Raw genomic sequence first — 22,045 nt, forward strand, 5'->3', positions numbered from 1 at the left:
TAGATATTGTTTATTCTATACGAAATCATCATTAAAGACTTCAAATTCTTTGATTGGTCAGATATTGTTCAACGAGAGCATATTAAGTCGTTAATGTTTCCGAATTCTTGGTAAAATAATAATTTATTTTATATAAAATTCGATAGTTCCAGATTAGGTCTCATATGTGACAGAAAGCTTGTATTGATGAAGAGCCCAGGAGTAAGACGAAACATTTATTTACTTCTACCTGAAGTTTGTGCTGATGATGTCGTTCAGAAGGACGATGAAAGCTCCACGACCAAATCATCCAGCTCAGAGAACAAAACTCCATCAAAATAATTACTAGTTACTAGTAATTTTCTACCTGGTTTTATTCAAAAATCAGAATTATTTTCAAATCGATAACATTTTTATAAGCCACTTTCCTGATTGTAATTTTCAGTAATTTATTAGAATCTAACCCTTGTGTCTCATGGTATATATTTTTGAATTGTTTTAAACGTTTATAATAACATTTACTGACAAGTTCAGTCAAAAAGGGAAGTGAATGTTTAATTATAAATTGTGATCGTTTTTTCACAAAATGATTATCTGTATCTATGAGAATAAATGTTCCAATAAAGATGAACACTTTTCAGTTACCTGCTGTACACCATATTAATAAAAGGAATTAAAGGATTATTAGTATATCACAGTGTAACTATCAGGTAATTGTGATTTTTAAAAAAAGATTAAAGATGATCTTCCATTTATTAAGTGTTTAACTGTTAATGCAAACATTCGTCAGTGATATATGCCACAGTGAGAATGATAATAGTTCATCTGATCATATCTAATTACATCAACTGATATTCAGAATTATAGCCAGGTCACAGAATAATTTAAACTGATCACCATCAAGTATATATTACTTTACATCAAAACTTTAATTCGGTTCTCAATAGTAGTGGAGAACAATTTGATCGAAATTACCAATATTACAATCTGTCATTGTGACCTCTTATGTATTGTAAGAAATTTTTCATTGATTTATCCAAAAATATAGATTTTCATTCATAGTGATCAAGGAATTTCAATATCGAATTGTAGATAAACTCAACAAGATGACCGTTTCTCCCCAGTTGTACCTAGGTTTGACTATTGATATCAACACACAGACTACAGACAATATGGAGACATCTGTCCAAAAAGTTTATATGCTAACAAGCATTGATCAAGTGAAGTTCTATATATCAATAACAGGTGAATAAAAACTCTTGCAAATAAGTAAAGATTAATTTCAGAGGAACCATATGCTTCAAAATATATTTTATCAGGTAATTATATCCTACTGGTAGGGCTATTCATTTTGAATTGTTTTATAGTGAATAACATAGTTTTCAGTTTGTGTCTGAATATCACATATACATAGTTTTTCACTAGATCGGTTCAACAAATTCCTTCTCAATATCAACCACAATATAAATGTCAGAACTATTCTTTTCGATAGGGGATAATTTGGTTTGTTTTAACAAACAATTGAGGATTACAAATTAAGTTTGATTGTTACAAAAAAATGTGTTTAAATTATCCCAGTTTAATATCATTTAATATACAAGTTAGACGAAGGTAGTTTACAAGTATTAAATAACCTGAAGGCATTCAAATTCACACATTCAACTTTATGTATCAACCATACAACTTTATTGAATTATTTTCATCTAGGCGCCAGGATTTGATGAATTTTGTTTAACACATATAACAATATACATTGATTCCCCTATCATTTCAACTGTTGTTGCATTTTGGTTTATATACACCTCATCTTCATTAGTCTCCTTTTATATGATTTTGTTATAATGAGTTTTAATACATGTCCCGTTTTTATCATGTAAATAAAAAAATTTACTGTATACCTAAATGAAGTGATATTTCGTCAGGTTTTGTGGAATAAATGCAACAATAATAATCACTACAACTAATGGTAATAATAAATGAATGTTTATACCCACATCGACACATGAAAATCCTCACTAGCAATCATATCCTTAGGGTGAGATCAATCAATTTGCTTGGAATGAATGGCCAGTCAACATAATGTACTACACTTATCAAACTTAGCTGAGTATATTCGGTTAAAATATATAAAGCTTTTACTGTAAAATATATTTTGAATTATGCACAAGCACTACCGTGAACTTCTATGTTGGGATAATTTAAGGATCTCTTTATCGACATTTTCATTAGCACTAAATTTATTATTGATTCATGGTAAAATTCATTAACTTGGTGTATAAATGTCATTCACTAACACAGTGCTTTTACCTTATTGTATTTCGGATATATATTCCCTTTCTAAATAGACGGTATACATCGTTTCGAAAAGTGATTGAACCAACTGCACTATTGAAATAACTTGTGACAAACTTTTTATAAAATGATTAAATTTAGTACGAACTTTCATTCATTTTAGCCTAATTCAATTTGAGATCTGAGTGGAAGCAAATACTCTAATGCTTGAATTTCTAGTTTTAAAACAACAATAATATATCTTCAACATATTCATCAATCTACATAACTTTTTTAAAAGTCACTTTGTTGACAGTAATCATATTTTGGAACAGTCGAACATAATACAAACAATTGAGGAATAAAAACATAGCGATTAGTTCGAGGTGAAAATGAAGTTATCAACCCATAGCTAATAATTTTATAGGGATGACAGAGGTGTATCATTGCAGCTATACTACATGATTGTTCATCACAGTTGCGTGAATGTTGACTGCAGCTCCGCTGACAGATTTACCAATATTAATCTCGGGAATCCCGGAGATTTTCTATGATGTGAGAATAGTCTTCTTCATGAAAATGATCAAATATTCTCAATCATGACAGAATAAGTAGTGAATTGCCGTAAATCCCACCGAAGATTTGTGTTTGCTGTGTAGTGAATGATGTTGACATTAACAAATTAACTCAATGATAACCATTTAGTGAGAATTGTGGTCTGTTTCAAAATGATTCAACTTTGAGTTGTTATTCATATTAACTGTGATCTAGTAGTCTGAAGTTATTGTAGCTGGATTTGAATGTGCAGATTTCAAAAGTTCACTCTAGCCCAAATGAAAGATTAGTTCATTATAAGCAATTTACACATTTCGGTTTAGTTTTGATTAACTAGCTAGCATAGATTTCACATTGAAACAGCTTAATCCATAACTCTAGTATCAACAATGTGATAATAATAACAATAAACCACTGATAACTTTAATCATACCAATAATGATAGCAATATCGTCATCCACACTCATTATTATTATCATTATTATTGTGTTGTATATCAAACAAATGAAATCTGAATTAAATGTGACATGTGCATTACAACACACGTGGGAAAAAATCCTCATAAACTGTCTATTAGCAATAACATCATAAACATTATATCCGATAGTTTATTTATAAATCAGATATATATAATGTGTGTATTATGGCTTATAATTTCAATATTCATTATATCCATTAAAGAAAGATTGTTTTCTAGTTCATCTTGTCATTATTTCCACTTTCATTTTCCTGTTAGAATGAAGACTGGACGTTGTGTTGCTAATATGATTCCCCAGAGAAATGATAAAGGATAATAATGGTTAAATAGAACCTTAATGCTTATAGTTAATAATAACAGTTGATAAGTGATGTATGATGATTACTGTTGATGTAACAACCGAACTAAGGAAACATGTAATGACTAGGTAATTGAAACTTCTCTCTCTCCCCCTCATTTTTTTTCTTTTCTATCCTCATCTGAAAACTAAAAACTAGAAAATAACTCAATTTACTCACCTGTGGAAAGTGAGAAATTCACTTAGATTTTACAACCATAATGTCAAACAGATGGATCGTGTGATTTGGAAATGTGGAATTCAAGTTGATAGTTTGTTTTCTTCCCGTTAATTAATGATTTTAACCAAATCAAACGTATAGTTTTCGTAGGATGGTGGTTGGAGGTGGTCAACAGGAAACCCTGGACTCGGGTTTCGTGCTACTTGGCACTTGTCAGCAAGGTGTACCTGTAATCTTGAGGGAACCGGTGCTCCCTGGCGGATACAATAGAAAATGAATTTGGAAATATATTTAGACTTTATATGAATAATTGTCAATATTTAAACGAATAGTTTGACAGAAATCGAACCCCGAATATGCAGAAGAGATTATTCGTAAAAAATTCTGTACAGAACATTGGAATGATTCAAATTTCAATTTCTGAAATAATTTTGAATAGAAGTTTTACTCGTAACATATTCTGACTATCCTATTTTTCGAATTATTAATTTCTCAATATAAAACAATTAAAAATGATCTTATACATGTGAAGTAGACGTCATCTAATCCCAATCTCCCTTTCAAGTAAGTAAACTATCATTCTAAAGAATACCTTCAATGTGACATGCGCTTATTTTAATATCCTATCTTGTTTGGTTAATTGAACTGTGATTTAAGTTTGTTTATTTTAGTTCAAACAAATAAATTGATTGATGAAATTTATTTTTTTTTTTTTAAAGAATAAAATACATCACCAAACAAACAGAAAATCAACACAGTACACAAAAACATTTAGGAATTATTCATATTGAAAAATAAATGATGAGAAAAATGTGGAAGTTTATTTGTTTATCAATTTCTCAATTAGTAAGGTGTTTCCAAACTTCATATCACGTGACAAAGTTTCTCTGAATGTGAAAGAGATGAATTATCAAAGTAAAATTGAGGAGAGGAAAAGCCCTCCCCCTCCGAAAAAATAAAACGGAAAAATGAAATAGTTCATGCATAAAACAAAAAATAGATTAATGGGAAAACAAAAGAGAATGTTGATGACGATAATAACGTCAGCAATGACGTAATCGTTGGTGTGGTTGATTAATTTGTATAAATATTAGTAATTTTATTAAATTACTCAAAATGCCTTCTTTAACTTGTATCAAATAATTAGATGAATGGTTTGTATAACGCAGTGAAATTCGAAAATTAACGAACTGACAACAGCTACTGAAATACCATAAACCAGAATCCACTAATCAACTATTACATTCTGGTTTAAGAATTATCGACAGTATCCACCTATGATCTTGTACAGCTTACCATCAAATAACGAGTTTTGCATTGACCATAAATCCTAGGGATTGTTGGTCTGCATTACTTACATCAACTGATTAACAAACTAACACGATGATAGTCAAAAACATAGGGTAATGGTTGTCTCATTCTTGAAATGGTTGAAGACAACCAGTTGCCGAATACAGCCACCAGAATTCTCGAACTAAAAACAAACTGCTGTTTATTTAATCCTGGTTCACAGCTGTTCTCCAGCCGACCGTTAGTCAGTCACAAAAGACTTCACTTTAGAAGTTGGAGTGGGTTATTTGGTTATGAAAATTCAGACGAATTAACAAAAGTCATACGTTGTCAACATTTACAGTAACAATTATAGTGAAATCCATAGCTACGTAATAACAACAACAGCTTTCATGTATACCAACATATAGAATTATGTGTTGGTGTAGAATATAACTATTATTCAACCCTGAAATCTAGTGCATAATTTACTCAACTGTAAAAATAAGAGCAAGTATTGAGTGAATAAGGTGCTTCTGTATATTTTTAAGACATTAAACAATACTCTTAGTTATATGCACTAGCCTTGAAGGTATAATAAAAACATCATGAACATATGTTACAATGGTAGTGGTTGATTGATAAAAAATCTGTCTCCCAATTAACCAGACATCTTGAACCATCAGTAATCAAGCAGGATAAAGGTCTCAAACATAACAATCACCAAAATTTTGAATTTATGTATATATCAGTATACATTGAGGAAGTTAATAAGACATCATTTCGAAAGTGCATATTCATAAATATTCGTAAGATGCGCTTCGTATTTATTCTATTCCACACTGTTTATTGGAACTATTTCTTATAGAAAAGAGTTCAGATCACCCACAATTTTTATGATTATGATTCATGAATAAATCATTCGTGCAGCTGTAGATCTTACACTTCAGAGTGAAGAATCTCTTGACGATCATGAATTATCCAAACGTAGTTATTCTAAGGCATGAATAACTCTAAATCGAAAAGATAAAACCTAGTCAATATAGAAGTGTGATGAAGCAGATATCATCGAGTGTTCGTCACATAATAACAAGACTTTATTACAGTCGAAAGAAATGAACCATTTCATAACTACTCTGCTCTGGATCCGGAGGTTTTGGGCTCGATGACTAAACAAGATTTATCAGTGTGCGATAGTAAAGACATTGAAACAAATGTCAACTGACTTCAAAGTGAGAATCTTCAATACGAACGTCAAGACAGTTCTACTGTACGGAGCTGAAACGTGGAGAACTACTACATCCATCGTCAACAAGGTACAAGTATTTATAAACAATTGTCTACGCAAAATAGTCGACATTCACTGGCCGGATACTATCAGCAACAGACTACTGTGGAAGGGAACAAATCAGCTTCCAGCTGAAGAGGAAATTAGGAAAAGACGTTGGAAGTGGATCGGACCTACATTAAGGAAATCACCAATGTGCATCACGAGGCAATCCTCAACTTGGAATTCGGGAGGGAAACGGAAAAGAGGAAGGCCAAAGAACACATTAAGCCGGGAATTGGAAGCAGATATGGAAATGATGAATGTTAACTGGAAAGGATTGCCCAGGACAGAGTTGGATGGAGAATGCTGGTGGGCGGCCTATGATCCTCCACAAGGGGTAACAGGCGTAAGTAAGTTAGTAAAGATAGTGATAGAAAGTAACTCGGAATATCTAAAGTGTTCTTCTAGGAGGCACACAAAAATGTCTATATGAGAAATTGATGATCAGCTTCAATTTCAAGTTTTTCATAGGTATCCAGTGAGTCGTAGTTTCTAATGCGTAGTCAGGATCCCCAGCGTACACTTCATTCAGTTGCAGACCTCCTCTGTAGACCAGTCCTACCATCATGTGCTACTTTTTCTAATTTCAGCCCTGTCAACCTTTTTGATAGAAACTCATCGTTCCGCAACATAATAACAAAAGATCCACCTGTACTTGGCAGTTATCTAGTATCAAATTCACCACAATACAAATTATAATGTTTGGTTTAAGTCTGCATAAAATAATCACCATACATCAGCAGTGTAATCTAGATCTAAAAATATAAAAATAATATGAGCCATTAAAAAGGAATAATATATTTGTAAAATCTCAGCGAATGAATTTTAATTAAATCCAACGTTTCGCCTGGCAATCTGGTCCAAGCTTTTTCAAGGAATTATAATCAAACATCAAAATTATCGAATAATTAATGTCTTACATCAACTCGGCGCTCAAATACTGTGAAACTATTCGCTCTAATTTAGACGAGAGTTCTTATATAAATAATATGAGCGTTCACAGAAACTACATATCAGAAACATAATAAAACATTGAGTTTGCATTATTTAAAAACCCGTTACATATTACATTAGAAGAACGATTAGAATATTCGCTTACAAGCTCCAGAATTTAATCGGTTGTTCAATAACACTATCAGGTCACAACAACATAATTCCGGTTCCACCGGAGCTTTGATATTCATTGATCCAGTCTTGTCTGTTCATATTACTATGTCAACGTATGTTTTCTAACAACTTGTCGCCAACTAGTTAGTAAACTAAATCTAGAGAGAATGTTTAGCGCATGTTGTCATAACGATGTCAATTTTCGTCGGAATATGTCAAACCTCTTGAAGAACGTCAGTACAATATCAGGTAATGTGTAAATGAATGAAGCCTGTTCATCATGGACCCTGCGGACGAATTTTTAAAAGTAAAAGTCACATATTTTTTAGTAAATTTTTAGGACATCACGTCAATGATCATCAAAATGCAGTCTTGAGAAATGCTATATTATGATTGCTTATACTATTAACTATATCTCAACGTTCATCAGTGTATGATACCATTGAGTCGTTGTACAGTTTCAGGGTATCAGATGTCTTTTAATTTTGCTTTAATGAAAGATGAAATAATCTACCGTCATTATCTATATGTCGGATCGTCTCCTGTTGATGAGCAGGACAATGTATGTAGAACTCAAAAAGTCCAAAGAGGTCTTGAATCATTAAGATGCTTTACACGTAGTAAGTCTCTGATAGTATGCACTTCCATTAATGGCATCAAAATATGTTCAGACGATTCGAAAATTGTTTATATGACCCATGCTCTCGGCATAACATCGTACGCTACTTGCGATGCCGTTCACAAACCAATTGCATTTTTGGCGAGCAAACCATCGTTCTTTGGTAATCTACAATCTTGACGTATGTTTGTTGTGGAGTCTTCGTATAGTACGGAAGAATTAAATCGGCTGATTGGAAAACATGATTTTTCCACTCCAGTAAACATACCTCAACCTAGCGATTGTCATCCTGTTTGGCCTATTTATTTTGATGATAGTTATTATCGTATACTATGAATAATTACTGAAACTGCAATAGTACAATCTCTAGTTTCGATTGTTTCAAGTTGTATTTCGTTGAGTATACACAGACTCGAATAAAACATTGCTCTAACATAATAATATTTGAAGATTATCAATTTTACTCATGAGAACTGTTGAAAAGAGTAAGCCAATAAGAAAAACCCTACATATCCTTATTTCTCCTACATAATCTAATGGTTTATTTATTTACTAATTTCTTTTCTTCGTCATCCTGTTCTTCTAGTGTGACTCTTTATACACACAAATTTAGAAAGAAATGTTAACCAGGTAACTTAATTGAAGTGCAACAATAATACTTGTAAACTAAGCATATTGGTAAATAAGACCACAGGACATATTTACTCTTGTTTCTTCACCCAATTCACGCATATCTTATTAAGCTCAATCAGGATAACACTACAATTTATCTATCATTGATAAACAATAGATAAGTTTCTTCCAATCTCATTCACTTTTGTTTGTATGTACACGTATATGTGAATGTATGGATAAACACACTAGTCTATTAAGCAATAGTTACATGTGAGTTGGTGAATCACTCTATTTTCTCAAGCTGTTACTTCATATCCCCTTTCTTGATAAATCCAATCGCAGTGATTCCCACTATGAATATGTGAAGAGGTTATCTATTATGTGGTGTAAGCAGATAGGGGGGCAAAGAAGAAAAATCAAATTCGAAGTGGAATTCCAACTACCCTTGTGCATAATTTGTTTGTTGTTTCAATTATTTAATATGTATTAAATAAAAACTTAATACCCATTTAATCAAACGTTATGTCAAACACATGCTACTAACTATTGACATAATTGCAAAATATTTAAATTACAGTCTATAATTTAGAAGAAAAAACATGCGGTTGGAACTGTAAGTTGTAATTAATTATTGCAAAAAAATATTCATATATCACTTGGATTTGATTGAATTGATAAGTAACACGTGTTAGATATTGAGAACATTTATAATCCAATCAAACAAAACTAATCATTTGTTCACAAAGTGTGTCTAAAAAGAGAACAAATTTGTTAAATAAACAGTCGAGAAGCATCATTTTTGACGACTAATTTCAGAAATCATTCGATCACTGACAGGTTATTTTCGTTGGTTATTCGTGTTGCAGAACATAGTGTGCATAGAACCAAGGATATCCAGCTCATAGTATTTTAACTACTGATATACAGGTTGTCACAATGTTCAAGGAATAATTTAGGCTGTATGCCGATGCACGGACATCTGAGGAAGAAGCGTGACCTAGTAGTTGCGCAGAAGTATCCCATGAATCCTTACTATCCCACTACTAAAGGTTTTATGAGCACAAGAATACGTATAGGAGTTTCAACTGATTTAAATGATAAGAGATATTAAAGCCATTCATATATGTTAATCTCAGTTATATATTTGTATGCTGCCCGATCAGAAGATTAAACGCTATATAAACTTTGGTAAGTCTGATCAGCCCTAATGGTTGGTGTCTGACGAAATCTCTGCACGGATTCAAAAAGCTCGTTTGGCTTTTGCCAACTTACGTCACCTATGGCGAAGACGAGATATCCGTCTATCAATTAAGGGACGAGTATACTGCACAGTAGTTCGCTCTGTTCTACTTTACGGCTGTAAAACATGGACATTAAGAGTAGAAGATACTCGAAAGTTACTAGTATTTGACCACAGATGCCTTAGAAATATTGCTCGCATCTACTGGGATAACCGGGTAAGTAATAGTGAGGTTAGACACAGTGCATTAAGAAGTGATGGTAAATCAGTTGATGAGGTGATGAATCTTCATCGACTGAGATGGTTAGGCCGTGTTACGTATGCCTGAACACTGATCACCACGACGCGCTATGCTGACTAGTGTAGGGGATGGTTAGAAGAGAGTTAGGGTCGGCCAAACCAAAACGTGGCATCAGTGCTTGAAGTCACTAACGTCTGGTGTGAGCGATGTTGGTAGATGTAGACTACTTGGTTGGGGTCCGCGTGACTATCGTAACCAATGGTTAGAGACTCTAGGTGACATGGCTCAGAATCGATCACAATGGCGTAGGTGTATACACTCTTCATCTTCCCTTAAACCGTGAGATTAAAATTGCTTCAAATCTGTCTTTCTTCCTGTACTATATCCTTATATACAACCTTTTTTTATTTATTACCACCACTAAATTAACTACTTCTATGAATCCGGTGTTCGTTTTGTTGTGCTAACGAGGTATGGCAACTTGGACCGATGCATATGTGTGCCTGGTCCTACGTTGTAGCTGACTGACTCTTGAGTAATCATAACAAACAGATTCTAAGCTCGATTGAATAGTCAAAATTACGGTAGAAGCTCAAAACGCCATTATTCTCAGGTGATGTTCGAAACATAATACACAAAATAGAGATTGTTTGAGCTATTTATTACATTTATTTTGTACTAAAATAGAATATCTTTCAACCCCTTTAAGTATAAATGAGAAGATATTAGGATAACTTTAGTTTCAAAACAATGTATATATAAACATAATTCTTTAAATATCAATAATTACAAATAATTCGTGCATATGTTCGTTTTCATGAATTTGCATATTTGAATAAGTGATAGCTTTCACTTCAGTACCCTAGAATTTTGTAAAGAAAATTATAAATAAAAATTACAATTACTCGAAATAAAAGTAATATGATCTTCAATAAAATATAATTTAAAAGACATGTTAAAAGTTAAATATGAACCAATGTCGTGCTTGTTATATCCCAGCGAAGACATAAGTACGGGTAACTTCCGGGACCTATTATAAGCTTCATTTTCACCTATGAATTGTTACTGTACGATTTACTGTTCTCAAATTATGATCAGTTTATTGATTACTGTATCCCACGTTCACAGCCACATTTAGCTTGATCTTGTACAAATATCATTTTCTATTTCATGGTGTGATGCGGTCTGTCTGGTATATAAACAGAGTATGCTTGGAATAAACGATTCACATAGCAGAAGTTGTAATTGGTGCTCTGGACTTAATTGGAAGGGCGGACAAAGGACCAGTAAGGACGCTAGACTGCTCATATCAGTCGGACGTCATTGATTGGCACAGTGTTAAGATTGGAAAAGTCGTATTTCGATTGGTGGATAGTTCACGTGATAACAGCCGGACATAAAAATTAATAACGAATTGTCATACGTCTATTTTTTATAAAGTCACAACAAATTGGTGACGGCCTTTTGTAAAGTCACAACAGTGTTTTTTGGAATCGATCCTACAGCAGTAATAATAATGACTCATTGTATTGTTGCTGCTACCTTGACGTGGTGGTCGGGCTTGCCTATCGTGATGATCCAATCGAGCTATGCTGGCTGGAACAATCGTTCCTCAAGGTCTTACCATGCCAGACAGGTCTGTTGAAGAGCGGTGAGACTAAAAGCAGCAATCCCAAGGTCCGAAGGCGAAGTCGTACTGCTGACTGTACAGAGGTGTGAAAGCAGTAAGGTGTTTCCTTCAGACAACCAGCATGACAGCGATGCTGCCTTCCCACAAGGAGGGGTGGGGTTAGAAAAGGTCGACCCTAAAAATGCACACCTCGCCTTATCCCACGGATTTCCGTCTCCGGCGGTAAGGACTTTTGAAGAACGGAGCTAACACGTCAAAAATCCCCCACAAAAAGGCCGTGCGTGACCGGCCTCAAGCAGATGTCCCTTGGGCACTGCGGTCACGCTCCCAGGTCGTTAAGACCAACACTAATCCAACTTCTTTTTCAGGTCCCTCAAGAAATACCCTTCCACGGTGTGGGCAGCCGGGAAGTGATACTAGCCCTCATACCCTTAACTGCACACAAGACCAAGTTGGTCGCTTTCAAATCCTTCCTACACCTAATAACTCTGTTATCTCCTCGACTAACCCTTCCCACGTCCTTTTATCGCGTCGCACCGCTAGGGCAAACGATTCGAGTACACAGAACGTTATTCCTGGTCTCTTGAAACCACGCTCTAAACTACATATAGGAACTTTTAATGTCCGAACATTGTGCCAAATAGGACAACAGGCTTCCTTAGCTAGAACTCTAGAATCTTACACCATCGATGTGTGCTGCGTCTCCGAAACGCGCATACAAGATCCGAGTAGTGTCATTCATTTGACCGCACCTAATCAAAATAAAGTTTCATCTCGATACACGCTCCGTGTATCTGGAAGCCCTGACGCTGCTTCCCGTGGCCTCGCTGGAGTAGGTATAGCATTAAGTCCTAGGGCAGAACTAGCTCTTTTAGACTGGATCCCAGTAGACAGTCGTCTATGCGCTGTTCGACTAAACGGATCAGTAAGGACTCGGAAAGATAGGGAAATTCGTCGTTGCCTCTTCGTCGTCTCTGCCTACTCTCCCACTGACTGCAGCTCAGACGATATAAAAGATGAGTTCTACAGGAAACTTTCTGACCTTCTCCGAGAAGCTAGGCGTTCTGATGTAGTAATAGTAGCAGGTGACTTTAATGCTCAAGTAGGTAAACTAAGTGAAAGGGAAGGACACCTGGGTGGATCTTATGGTGTCATGGCGAAAAGAACAGATAATGGCGACCGTCTGTTGCAGCTATGCTCAGATAACCGCCTATTTCTTGCAAATACTAACTTTAAGCATAAGGAAAAACATCTTTTGACCTGGCGACCCCCGAATTCGTCCCAACGTTGGACCCAATTAGATCACATCGCTATCAGCCACCGATGGAGGGGCTCGATAGAAGACTGTCGCTCATTCTGGGGCACATGCTTAGATTCAGATCATGCTCTAGTGCGAGCACGTATTTGTCTGCGTCTTACTGGACGTAGGAAAGACACTGCAGGGAAGCCTCTAAGGGTTCTACTTAATGGTAGGCAAGCTAAGAATATATTTCAGGAACAACTAGAAAAACAGTTAGGCAGCCATGTAAGTTGTGTCCACCCCGAGGCAGCGTGGAATGACATCCGAAAAGCTGTGGAATCAGCAGTGATATCCGCTAATAAGGTAAACCATAACGTTAGGGAGAAACAATGGATCTCGGCAGCATCTACCGCACTGATAGATGCTCGTAAACTCATCCCACCTGGCTCTGAGCATAACGAAGAGCGGAGTCAACTTAAGCGCAGGCTTATAAGAAGTCTACGTAATGATCGTGAACAGTGGTGGGTAGCGAAAGCAAGAGAGATGGAAAAGGCAGCGGCAATAGGTAACAGTAGGCAGCTATTCAGACTCGTTAAAGAAACCGGTATTAGGAACCCGAATATCAGTGAAACCATCTCAGATAAAGATGGGCATATAATTCATTCTCAATCCAGGAGGTTGGATCGATGGGCAGAACACTTTAGGGATCAGTTCAACTGGCCTTCAGCCACACTTCAATTACCCACGATCCCCAGTCGTCCTGAATGGCAAATTGATGTAAGTCCTCCAACCCTCTGTGAGGTTGAAAAAGCTATAGGAAATCTGAAGCGAGGGAGAGCAGCAGGCCCTGACAGGTTGACCCCTGAGATTTTTAAGGATGGTGGTCCAGTAATAGTAGTGAGATTGACTGAGGTCTTAGGTAGAATCTGGGAACTGGACGTAATTCCATCTGACTGGTCCCAATCACTGATTGTGCCAGTTTATAAGAAAGGACAAAAGTCCTCTTGTGACAATCACAGAGGGATCAGTTTGACTAATATAGTGTCTAAAATATTAGCTTCAATAATACTAGGTCGCCTAACCAAAGCTCGTGAAGAGCAGACTAGAGAAAACCAAGCTGGTTTTCGACCTGGACGTGGTTGCATAGACCAGATATTCACCCTACGTCAGGTCCTAGAACATAGACACAAATTCAGACGTCCCACAATAGTAGTATTTCTTGACCTTAAGGCGGCATTTGACTCTGTTGATCGTGAGGTTCTATGGCAATGTTTGTCACTGAAAGGAGTACCAAAGAAGTACATTAACCTCATAAAGGCTCTCTACTCGAGCACAACTGGTCGAGTTAGAGCCTATGGCGAACTGTCATCAGAACTGATTACCACAAGTGGCGTTCGTCAGGGCTGTCCACTCTCCCCATTCTTGTTTAACTTTGTCATTGACTTACTTTTAGAGATAGCACTTTCATCAGCTAAACCTCCAGGAGTTGAACTTTTACCAGGAGACTCACTTGTCGACTTAGAATACGCCGACGACATAGTTTTACTCGGTGAAGACGCTGACAACATGCAGAGTCTTCTGACCACTATAAGCAACTATGCAGGCATGTTCGGAATGCGATTCTCTCCCTCGAAGTGCAAAATGTTACTTCAGGATTGGGTTGCATCGACACCTGAACTAATGATAGGGAGTGAAGTAGTTGAGCGTGTAGACCACTTCACTTATCTTGGAAGTCTCATCAGCCCTTGTGGTCTGGTATGTGACGAAATCTCAGCACGGATACAGAAGGCTCGTCTAGCTTTCGCCAACTTGCGTCATTTATGGCGTAGGCGAGATATCCGTCTAGCAACCAAAGGACGGGTTTACTGTGCAGCAGTTCGCTCCGTCCTACTCTATGGCAGTGAAACATGGCCAATAAGAGTAGAGGATATTCGTAGGCTACTAGTGTTCGATCATAGGTGTCTTCGAAGCATTGCTCGTATATCCTGGGACCACCGGGTAAGTAATGCAGTTGTTAGGAAACGAGTACTAGGTAGGGATGGCAAATCGATTGATGAAGTAGTGAAACTTCATCAGTTGAGATGGCTGGGACATGTGTTACGTATGCCCGACCACCGACTGCCCCGACGTGCAATGTTTCATGGTGTAGGAGTAGGTTGGAAGAAAGCTAGGGGTGGCCAGACCAAAACATGGCACAAATCAATGAAGTCACTGACAAGTGGACTGGGCCATGTTGGTAGGTGTAGACTACCTGGTTGGGATTCGCGAGATGACAGCAACCGATGGTTAGAGACCTTGAATGACATGGCTCAAAATCGTTTGCAATGGCGAAGATGCATCCACTCTTTGTGTTCTACCAAATTCTAATCTTCTGAATTCCTCATGTCTTTATCTTTTTCTCTTTCCAAATTTATTTCACTGTACTATACTCCTTCAATAATTTCTTGAAACCCCTAATCTTTTGGATTTCTGATTATACTCCTACTACTTCTACCACTATGGGATTTGAATCGACAACTGCATCTCTGTGCTAATGTGGTATGGCAACTCGAACTGATGTACGTACGTACGAAGTTCTACGTTGTGACTGACTGACTGACAGTAATAATAATAATACAATCTGTTTACTAGGTACAGGTTCTTTGTGCTCTGCTAAAATTAAGTCTGTAAATCACGTTAATAAGTTTGCAATCACTAATCGAAATAATTAGACATTACACAAAGTACTTTAACATTAAGGACAAAAGGAAGAGGATAACCAACCTGAGGATGTTTTGAAATGTCAAAAGGTTCACCCCAACTATAATATAAAATTAATATGACATTAGTTTTCTTTTTCTCAAAAAGGACAGAACTTACCCAGATGATTTAATGTGAAAATTCTCCTTATCAAATTCTGTTATTTTAACAATCTAATAAGAAAAACAAATATAATATAAGCAAACAACAAAAAAATTCAGTTTGTAACAGCTATTAAACTAATTGAAAGTTTCACTCGAAGAAAATTATTTGAAATTTATTCAGAAAGCAACGGGAATATATGAGTTTCATGACAAATGGAACTATATTACAAATGATAGACAGACATTGGACATTAGAAATAACCGAATATGTTGTGAGGGAGGTAACTACAAGTATACTACAAATACTTAACAGTTACACAGTGATACTAGTTACAAAAGGGGGATGAGGTGTATTGAAATAGAAAGACTGCTGCAAAACCCCGAGCGATAAAGTCAATGGTAGAAAAGTAACACAAGCATAAGGAAACATATCAAATCGGACGTTGTTGTTTAGTTTATCGCCCAATATGGGTAATTATGATTCTTCGAAAGGTTACTATAGTATGATGATTTTCCAAAAGCTGGCTTATCGTGGTAGCTAAAACACACGAGTTTCAGCTACTGGGCTACTAGTTGAAACTTTGTTTTACTTATTGAGATGTAAGCAACTAGGTAGTATTACTGTCTACGTCTTTGACTACATCAACCTATTATAATAAATAAGGCATGATGTGTAGGTAAAGCTAACAATATAAATTCTTTAACTTTATTTACATCTGAGGCCATAACTGTTACAATGAAAGAACTTAGTGAAAACATGTCATATTTTACCTAGATTGAAAATCTCAGTCTAATTGCATGTAAACCATTGCTAACAAAAGTATGAGTACTTATGATGCTATATTTTATCTTTATTTGAAATAGCGAACCTGTTTTGAATAAGTAAGTATTCTGGTATCGTAGACAGTTCAGAAACACTGAAACTTGCAAAAAAGAGTTGGACTGAGCATATTTTGGGGAAAGTTTGAACGATATTCGTATCAAATAACAAAATATCTGATATAATCAGATTGAGTTATGCAATCGGTTTGTAACATTAACCGTTGACTACTAAGCTACGGTCAATGTGAACATGTGGTATTGTCAACGTGGACACAAAGAAGTTGTCGGTTATCATCCGAAGTCACTTGACTACGTAAAAAACTACCAATAAACAGACACGCAAAAAATACACAAGATTTCTTCATTAGTGTTATATCCCGAAGAGAATTATAAGTGATACCTTTTGAGAACTATTTATGGACTAATACTATATTATATTTTTATCGTACAATTGTTAAACAACTAAACTATTCATATTCATGTTCCTCTTATTATAAGCTTTATTTTGACCTTTAGACTACTACTATACGATTTACCGTTCTTGAGTTATCCCCAGTCTATTAATTACTGTCCTCCACATTCACATTTGACTAAATCTTGTACAAATGTTGTTTTCCTATCTTATGGTACGATGTGGTCTGTCTGGTTGGTATATAAATCCAGTATGTTTGAAATATATGATTCATGCCGCAGAGACTGAGATTGGTGTTCTGGACTTAACTGGCTGGGCTAGGCAGAAAGCAAGACCGATAAGGACTCTAGACTGCTTGTACGGGTTTCGAGTGTCATTGGTCCGATCGATAATTCTATGCTCTCTAATTGGCGGTATCATCACGTTATACATTAACAGGGCATGCAGGCCACAAGATACAACAATTAGCTATCGAAGATTTACCCGCGGAATGAAAAATGGTTCAGCTGAAAACGCGAATAACCATTCATCCAGAAAATGGAAAAGTAGTGACATCATATCGTGACCTGAAAAATTTATATCAACAGATATATTTTGAGTATGAGAACAGTTTAGACACATGTTTAACAAAGAAAGGAAATGAGTCCACAAACATTCCCCAAGACTGATTATACTTAAAGGGAAATGATCCATAAATGTTTATAGACAAATACAAAGTTATACATTTACTTTACTAGACTCCTCAAAATCGTTAAGTATACTTTCGTGATTCGCACACTTTGCGAAAGCACTGAGATATGAAACGAAAAGACATATTTTACGGGAAAACGTGAAAGATTGACTACTCTATAGTTGTTTGAAAATCTATTTCGACGTTTTTAGATGTACTGATCAATTAGTCGAACTTGTGTTTAAATGGCGCACTTAGGGGTGCATATTTTTTATGAATCCTTAGTTAAAGTATTCTCCAGTTCCTTGTGTATTATTTATTTTTATTTAAACACATACATATTGGTACAAAGGGGCATCAGATAGATATGCGCTTGTGTATGGAGCAGATTTCAAGTGTAAGGGCAAATAATATTACCTTGTTGCCTAAACAGAAGTAGGTGTGGTGGGGTTCAAACTTAGGACTTGGCGGATGAAAGTCGAACACTTTAATAACTAAGGCACACGAAAAGTGATTGATTTTTGAAGTGAAGAGTTTTGTGTTAATGGCGGTATTTGAAAAGAGTAAATATTTACCAGTGCATAAAAATAACTTGTTTTATTTAAGGTATTTAGGAAGTTTTTTCTGACATTTCGCGCTCCAGACTGTCGCTGCTTCCCTGATCTAGTGGTTAAGCTTGAAAATCGTGGTGACTCAATAAGTATATTGGCATTCACCTTTTTCAGTACTTTTTAGTTAATGAAAACAAAACGTGGACTTATTTACACTATTCAAAAAATAAACGACTAATAATCAGTAATCAAATTCCATCAGTAAATAGATAAGATTTCTAGTTTCCATTCCGATGTTTAACTCAAGGATCTTTAAGGAAACCGATGAAAAATTGTAAACTTAAGTATTAATTACTTAGCACACGAACGTATTTAATTTAGACTATTAACATAACAACTTATGCGTCATATACAACGAAGAACAGCATGCACGTTTACCTATAACTGTGATAACGCAAAATCGCAAAAAAATGAATGAAGAAACTGACCATTAGCTTCAATTTCAAATCTTTGTGAGGTATCCACTGAGTCGTAGTTTGTTGTCATATAGTTGAACATCGCCATAGCAATCTATTTATAGCATAACAATATCTGATAAGTAGATCAAATGCAACTAACTTGTTCAAATGCTTCTGTTTGGTTACTACCCCAGGAATGTAACCTAATAGAAAAACAAATACCACGTACACAAAAAAATCACGGATTCATTGGAACTCAATCTAGGGGCAGTGATTAGAATAAAAAAAGTGAGAACATGCCATAATTCGTGTCAAATAATATTTCCTAACAATGAGGTGATCATTTTGGTTAACTCCCACTAATTGGACTGAGTTTAAGAATATATTTTTCATCTAAAGAATCTTGGGACGGTACATAGATGGTCTGATAACAGTGTTACGGATAAAATTTATTTACGGTTTGAACATTTGAAATAAAGGCTTAGCAACCAGTGTCTCATTGAACTGTCAGTAGACATCAATGACAACTGAAAACAAAGGACATGTGTTAGATGAATTGTCGCATATATACTTCTGTTTGTTACTTTCCCAGAGATGTCCCAGGTCAAAAATAACTCCAAGGAAGGTTAGAATTTCTAAATATTAGTAATAGTGTACCATTTTATTATCTGACAAGTCGGGAACAGATACTTATTAAGATAAGATACTTGCGTATTCGTTAAGAAACTATTAGCACGACTGTTAAAAGTTAAATCTTCCTACTTTTGCATAGGAAGTGATACCATTTATAATAAGCAGATAGAAAGCTGTTAACCTAAATAAGTCCCAAGTCAATTGACTTACATGGACCAAAGAAGGGAAAATCGACATCAAAGATGTCTGCCAGAAATAAAAGCTCAAGAAAGGAAGTTTCTTTTGTCCTCTGTTCTCCAAATAGCAACCAGCAGGAAACACATGGAAAATCTAATCGTAAGACTAGGTCTGTTTCTAGCAGGAAAAACAAAAACCTGATCACCCAAGTCATCGACAAGCATCCAGGATCTCACAGTGTGGCATGACTGTGATTGCTACTCCAACGAAAGTTGATGGATGGGTACAGATCGAAAACAAGAAACGACATAATGTTATGAAAGAAAAACCAACACCCCAAAACGTAGCTGAGAAATTAAGGACTGATCACAGTGACAGGTCAGTTATCTTTCATAGAGTCAAGGAGAGTGAAAGCTTAGAACCAAAGACTAGTTTTGAGCATGAAATAGAGTTGATAAAACAGCTAATGCTTCAAAATATCTCCGGAGTTACCTTGCTAAAGGTGTATAGACTAACGAGCCAAATGAATTTGTACACGGTATTCGTGCACCCTAAACCAGAGCACTACATACAAGCGGCTAGCCCCTGTCTAAAAAGAGATAGTGAACTGTTGGAAAACGTTTAAAGAACCGCAAATAAGCTAATTACTGGAATAGCTAAGTTTCCGTATGATGCTCGAAATACTAAACTACACCCCTTTTTCCATTGTCATATCGATGAACCAGAGGCGATATGATTACAGCTTTCGAAAAACTAAGTATTAAATTTTTATTTGATATGCCCACACTTTTCTTGTCTTCCGAAACAAAAAATTTACGAAAAAACTCCATAAGAGTTTATAACCTCAGAACAAATTACTTGTCAGATAACTACTGACTTTCACATTGAATCATCAGAAAATAGAACTCACTAACTCAACACGTAATTGTGTCTCCATATGTCGACACTTTTAAAAGAAGGTTGGATCAACTCAGAGGCCATCATAGCCAGGACAAACACAGGCTACTTAGCCTCCTGTCCCTTCCTAACCGAAACTGGTAGTTCATATTACTATGTCAACGTACGTTTTCTAACAACTTGACGCCAACTAGTTAGTAAACTAAATCTAGAGAGAATGTTTAGCACATTTTGAAATAACGATGTCAATCTTCATCGGAATATGTCAAACCTCTTGAAGAACGTCAGTACAATACCAGCTAATGTGTAAATGAATGAAGCCTATTCATCATGGACCCTGAGGACGACATTTTAGAAGTAAAAGTCACATATTTTTAAGCAAATTTTTAGAACACGCCAATGATCATCAAAATGAAGTCCTAAGAAATGCTGTACCAAGATTATTTTACTAACATATGTAAGCTAATATTGTTTTAAGACTGCAAAAAATACTCACTGTACATCAGCAGTGTGATCAAGGTCTGAAACGCAAACCAGTCAAGGTAAAAATGCATAATTACATTCATATTTTACTTCAGGAATATCAGGAACATCAATGCCATTCGACCCTGGCATGTCGGAATTGAACTTAGCGGTAACTTGTAGGTCACCTGGAGGTGGAAATAACTAAGCATATGAACAACTAACCCAAACCTTGACTTCTATAAGGAACAGCAATATTAAATAAAACATTCATCCCCAAATCGGTTATATATTAAACACTTAACTACTAGTGAGGTCCAAAGGGTCCATTCGGTCAGTTTTAGTTTGGAAATTACACGAGGCTAGGTGGCCTGTGTTTGTCCTAGCAATGGTGGTCTCTCAATTGATCGAACCTACTTTGAAGGTGCCCACAGATAAGGATTCGGTCAAAAGTTTAGAAAATAGCTTCGCTTCATTGATGCTTCGATAGCAAAGTCGATTATCAGCTGAAAGTACTTAGTTCGGATACTAAGAACACATTACGAGATTCCTCATAAATTTTAAAACTTGAAGAACAAGCAAAATAAAATCAAAGCAGATAGTTAACATACTCCGACGAAGATTGACATCGTTATGACAACATGCGCTAAACATTCTCTCTAGATTTAGTTTACTAACTAGTTGGCGACAAGTTGTTAGAAAACGTACGTTGACATAGTAATATGAACAGACAAGACTGGATCAATGAATATCAAAGCTCCGGTGGAACCGGAATTATGTTGTTGTGACCTGATAGTGTTATTGAACAACCGATTAAATTCTGGAGCTTGTAAGCGAATATTCTAATCGTTCTTTTAATGTAATATGTAACAGATTTTTAAGTGATGCAAAATCAATGTTTTATTATGTTTCTGAATTAATGTTTCTGATATGTAGTTTCTGTGAACGCTCATATTATTTTTATATTTTTAGATCTAGATTACACTGCTGATGTATGGTGATTATTTTATGCAGACTTAAACCAAACA

General features: G+C 35.6%; 2 protein-coding genes across 2 annotated transcripts; one reads left to right on the plus strand and one right to left on the minus strand.

The window, feature by feature from the left end:
- Positions 1 to 8,000: 8,000 nt before the first annotated feature.
- Positions 8,001 to 8,306, plus strand: Smp_054440 (hypothetical protein; the record flags this gene model as incomplete). Its single annotated transcript, XM_018789718.1, has 1 exon — positions 8,001 to 8,306. The coding sequence occupies one exon, from the start codon at positions 8,001 to 8,003 to the stop codon at positions 8,304 to 8,306; it is 306 nt and encodes a 101-aa protein (XP_018655133.1).
- Positions 8,307 to 10,994: 2,688 nt separating this feature from the next.
- Smp_054450 (hypothetical protein) lies at positions 10,995 to 21,291 on the minus strand (the record flags this gene model as incomplete). Its single annotated transcript, XM_018789719.1, has 9 exons — positions 10,995 to 11,084; positions 15,856 to 15,892; positions 15,952 to 16,004; positions 17,653 to 17,735; positions 18,879 to 18,960; positions 19,009 to 19,051; positions 21,052 to 21,076; positions 21,116 to 21,205; positions 21,243 to 21,291. 9 exons carry the CDS (start codon positions 21,289 to 21,291, stop codon positions 10,995 to 10,997), a joined length of 552 nt encoding a protein of 183 aa, XP_018655134.1.
- Between the last annotated feature and the right edge of the window lie 754 nt (positions 21,292 to 22,045).

This window comes from Schistosoma mansoni, chromosome W, assembly GCF_000237925.1.
Source record: "Schistosoma mansoni strain Puerto Rico chromosome W, complete genome".
NCBI lineage: Eukaryota > Metazoa > Platyhelminthes > Trematoda > Strigeidida > Schistosomatidae > Schistosoma > Schistosoma mansoni.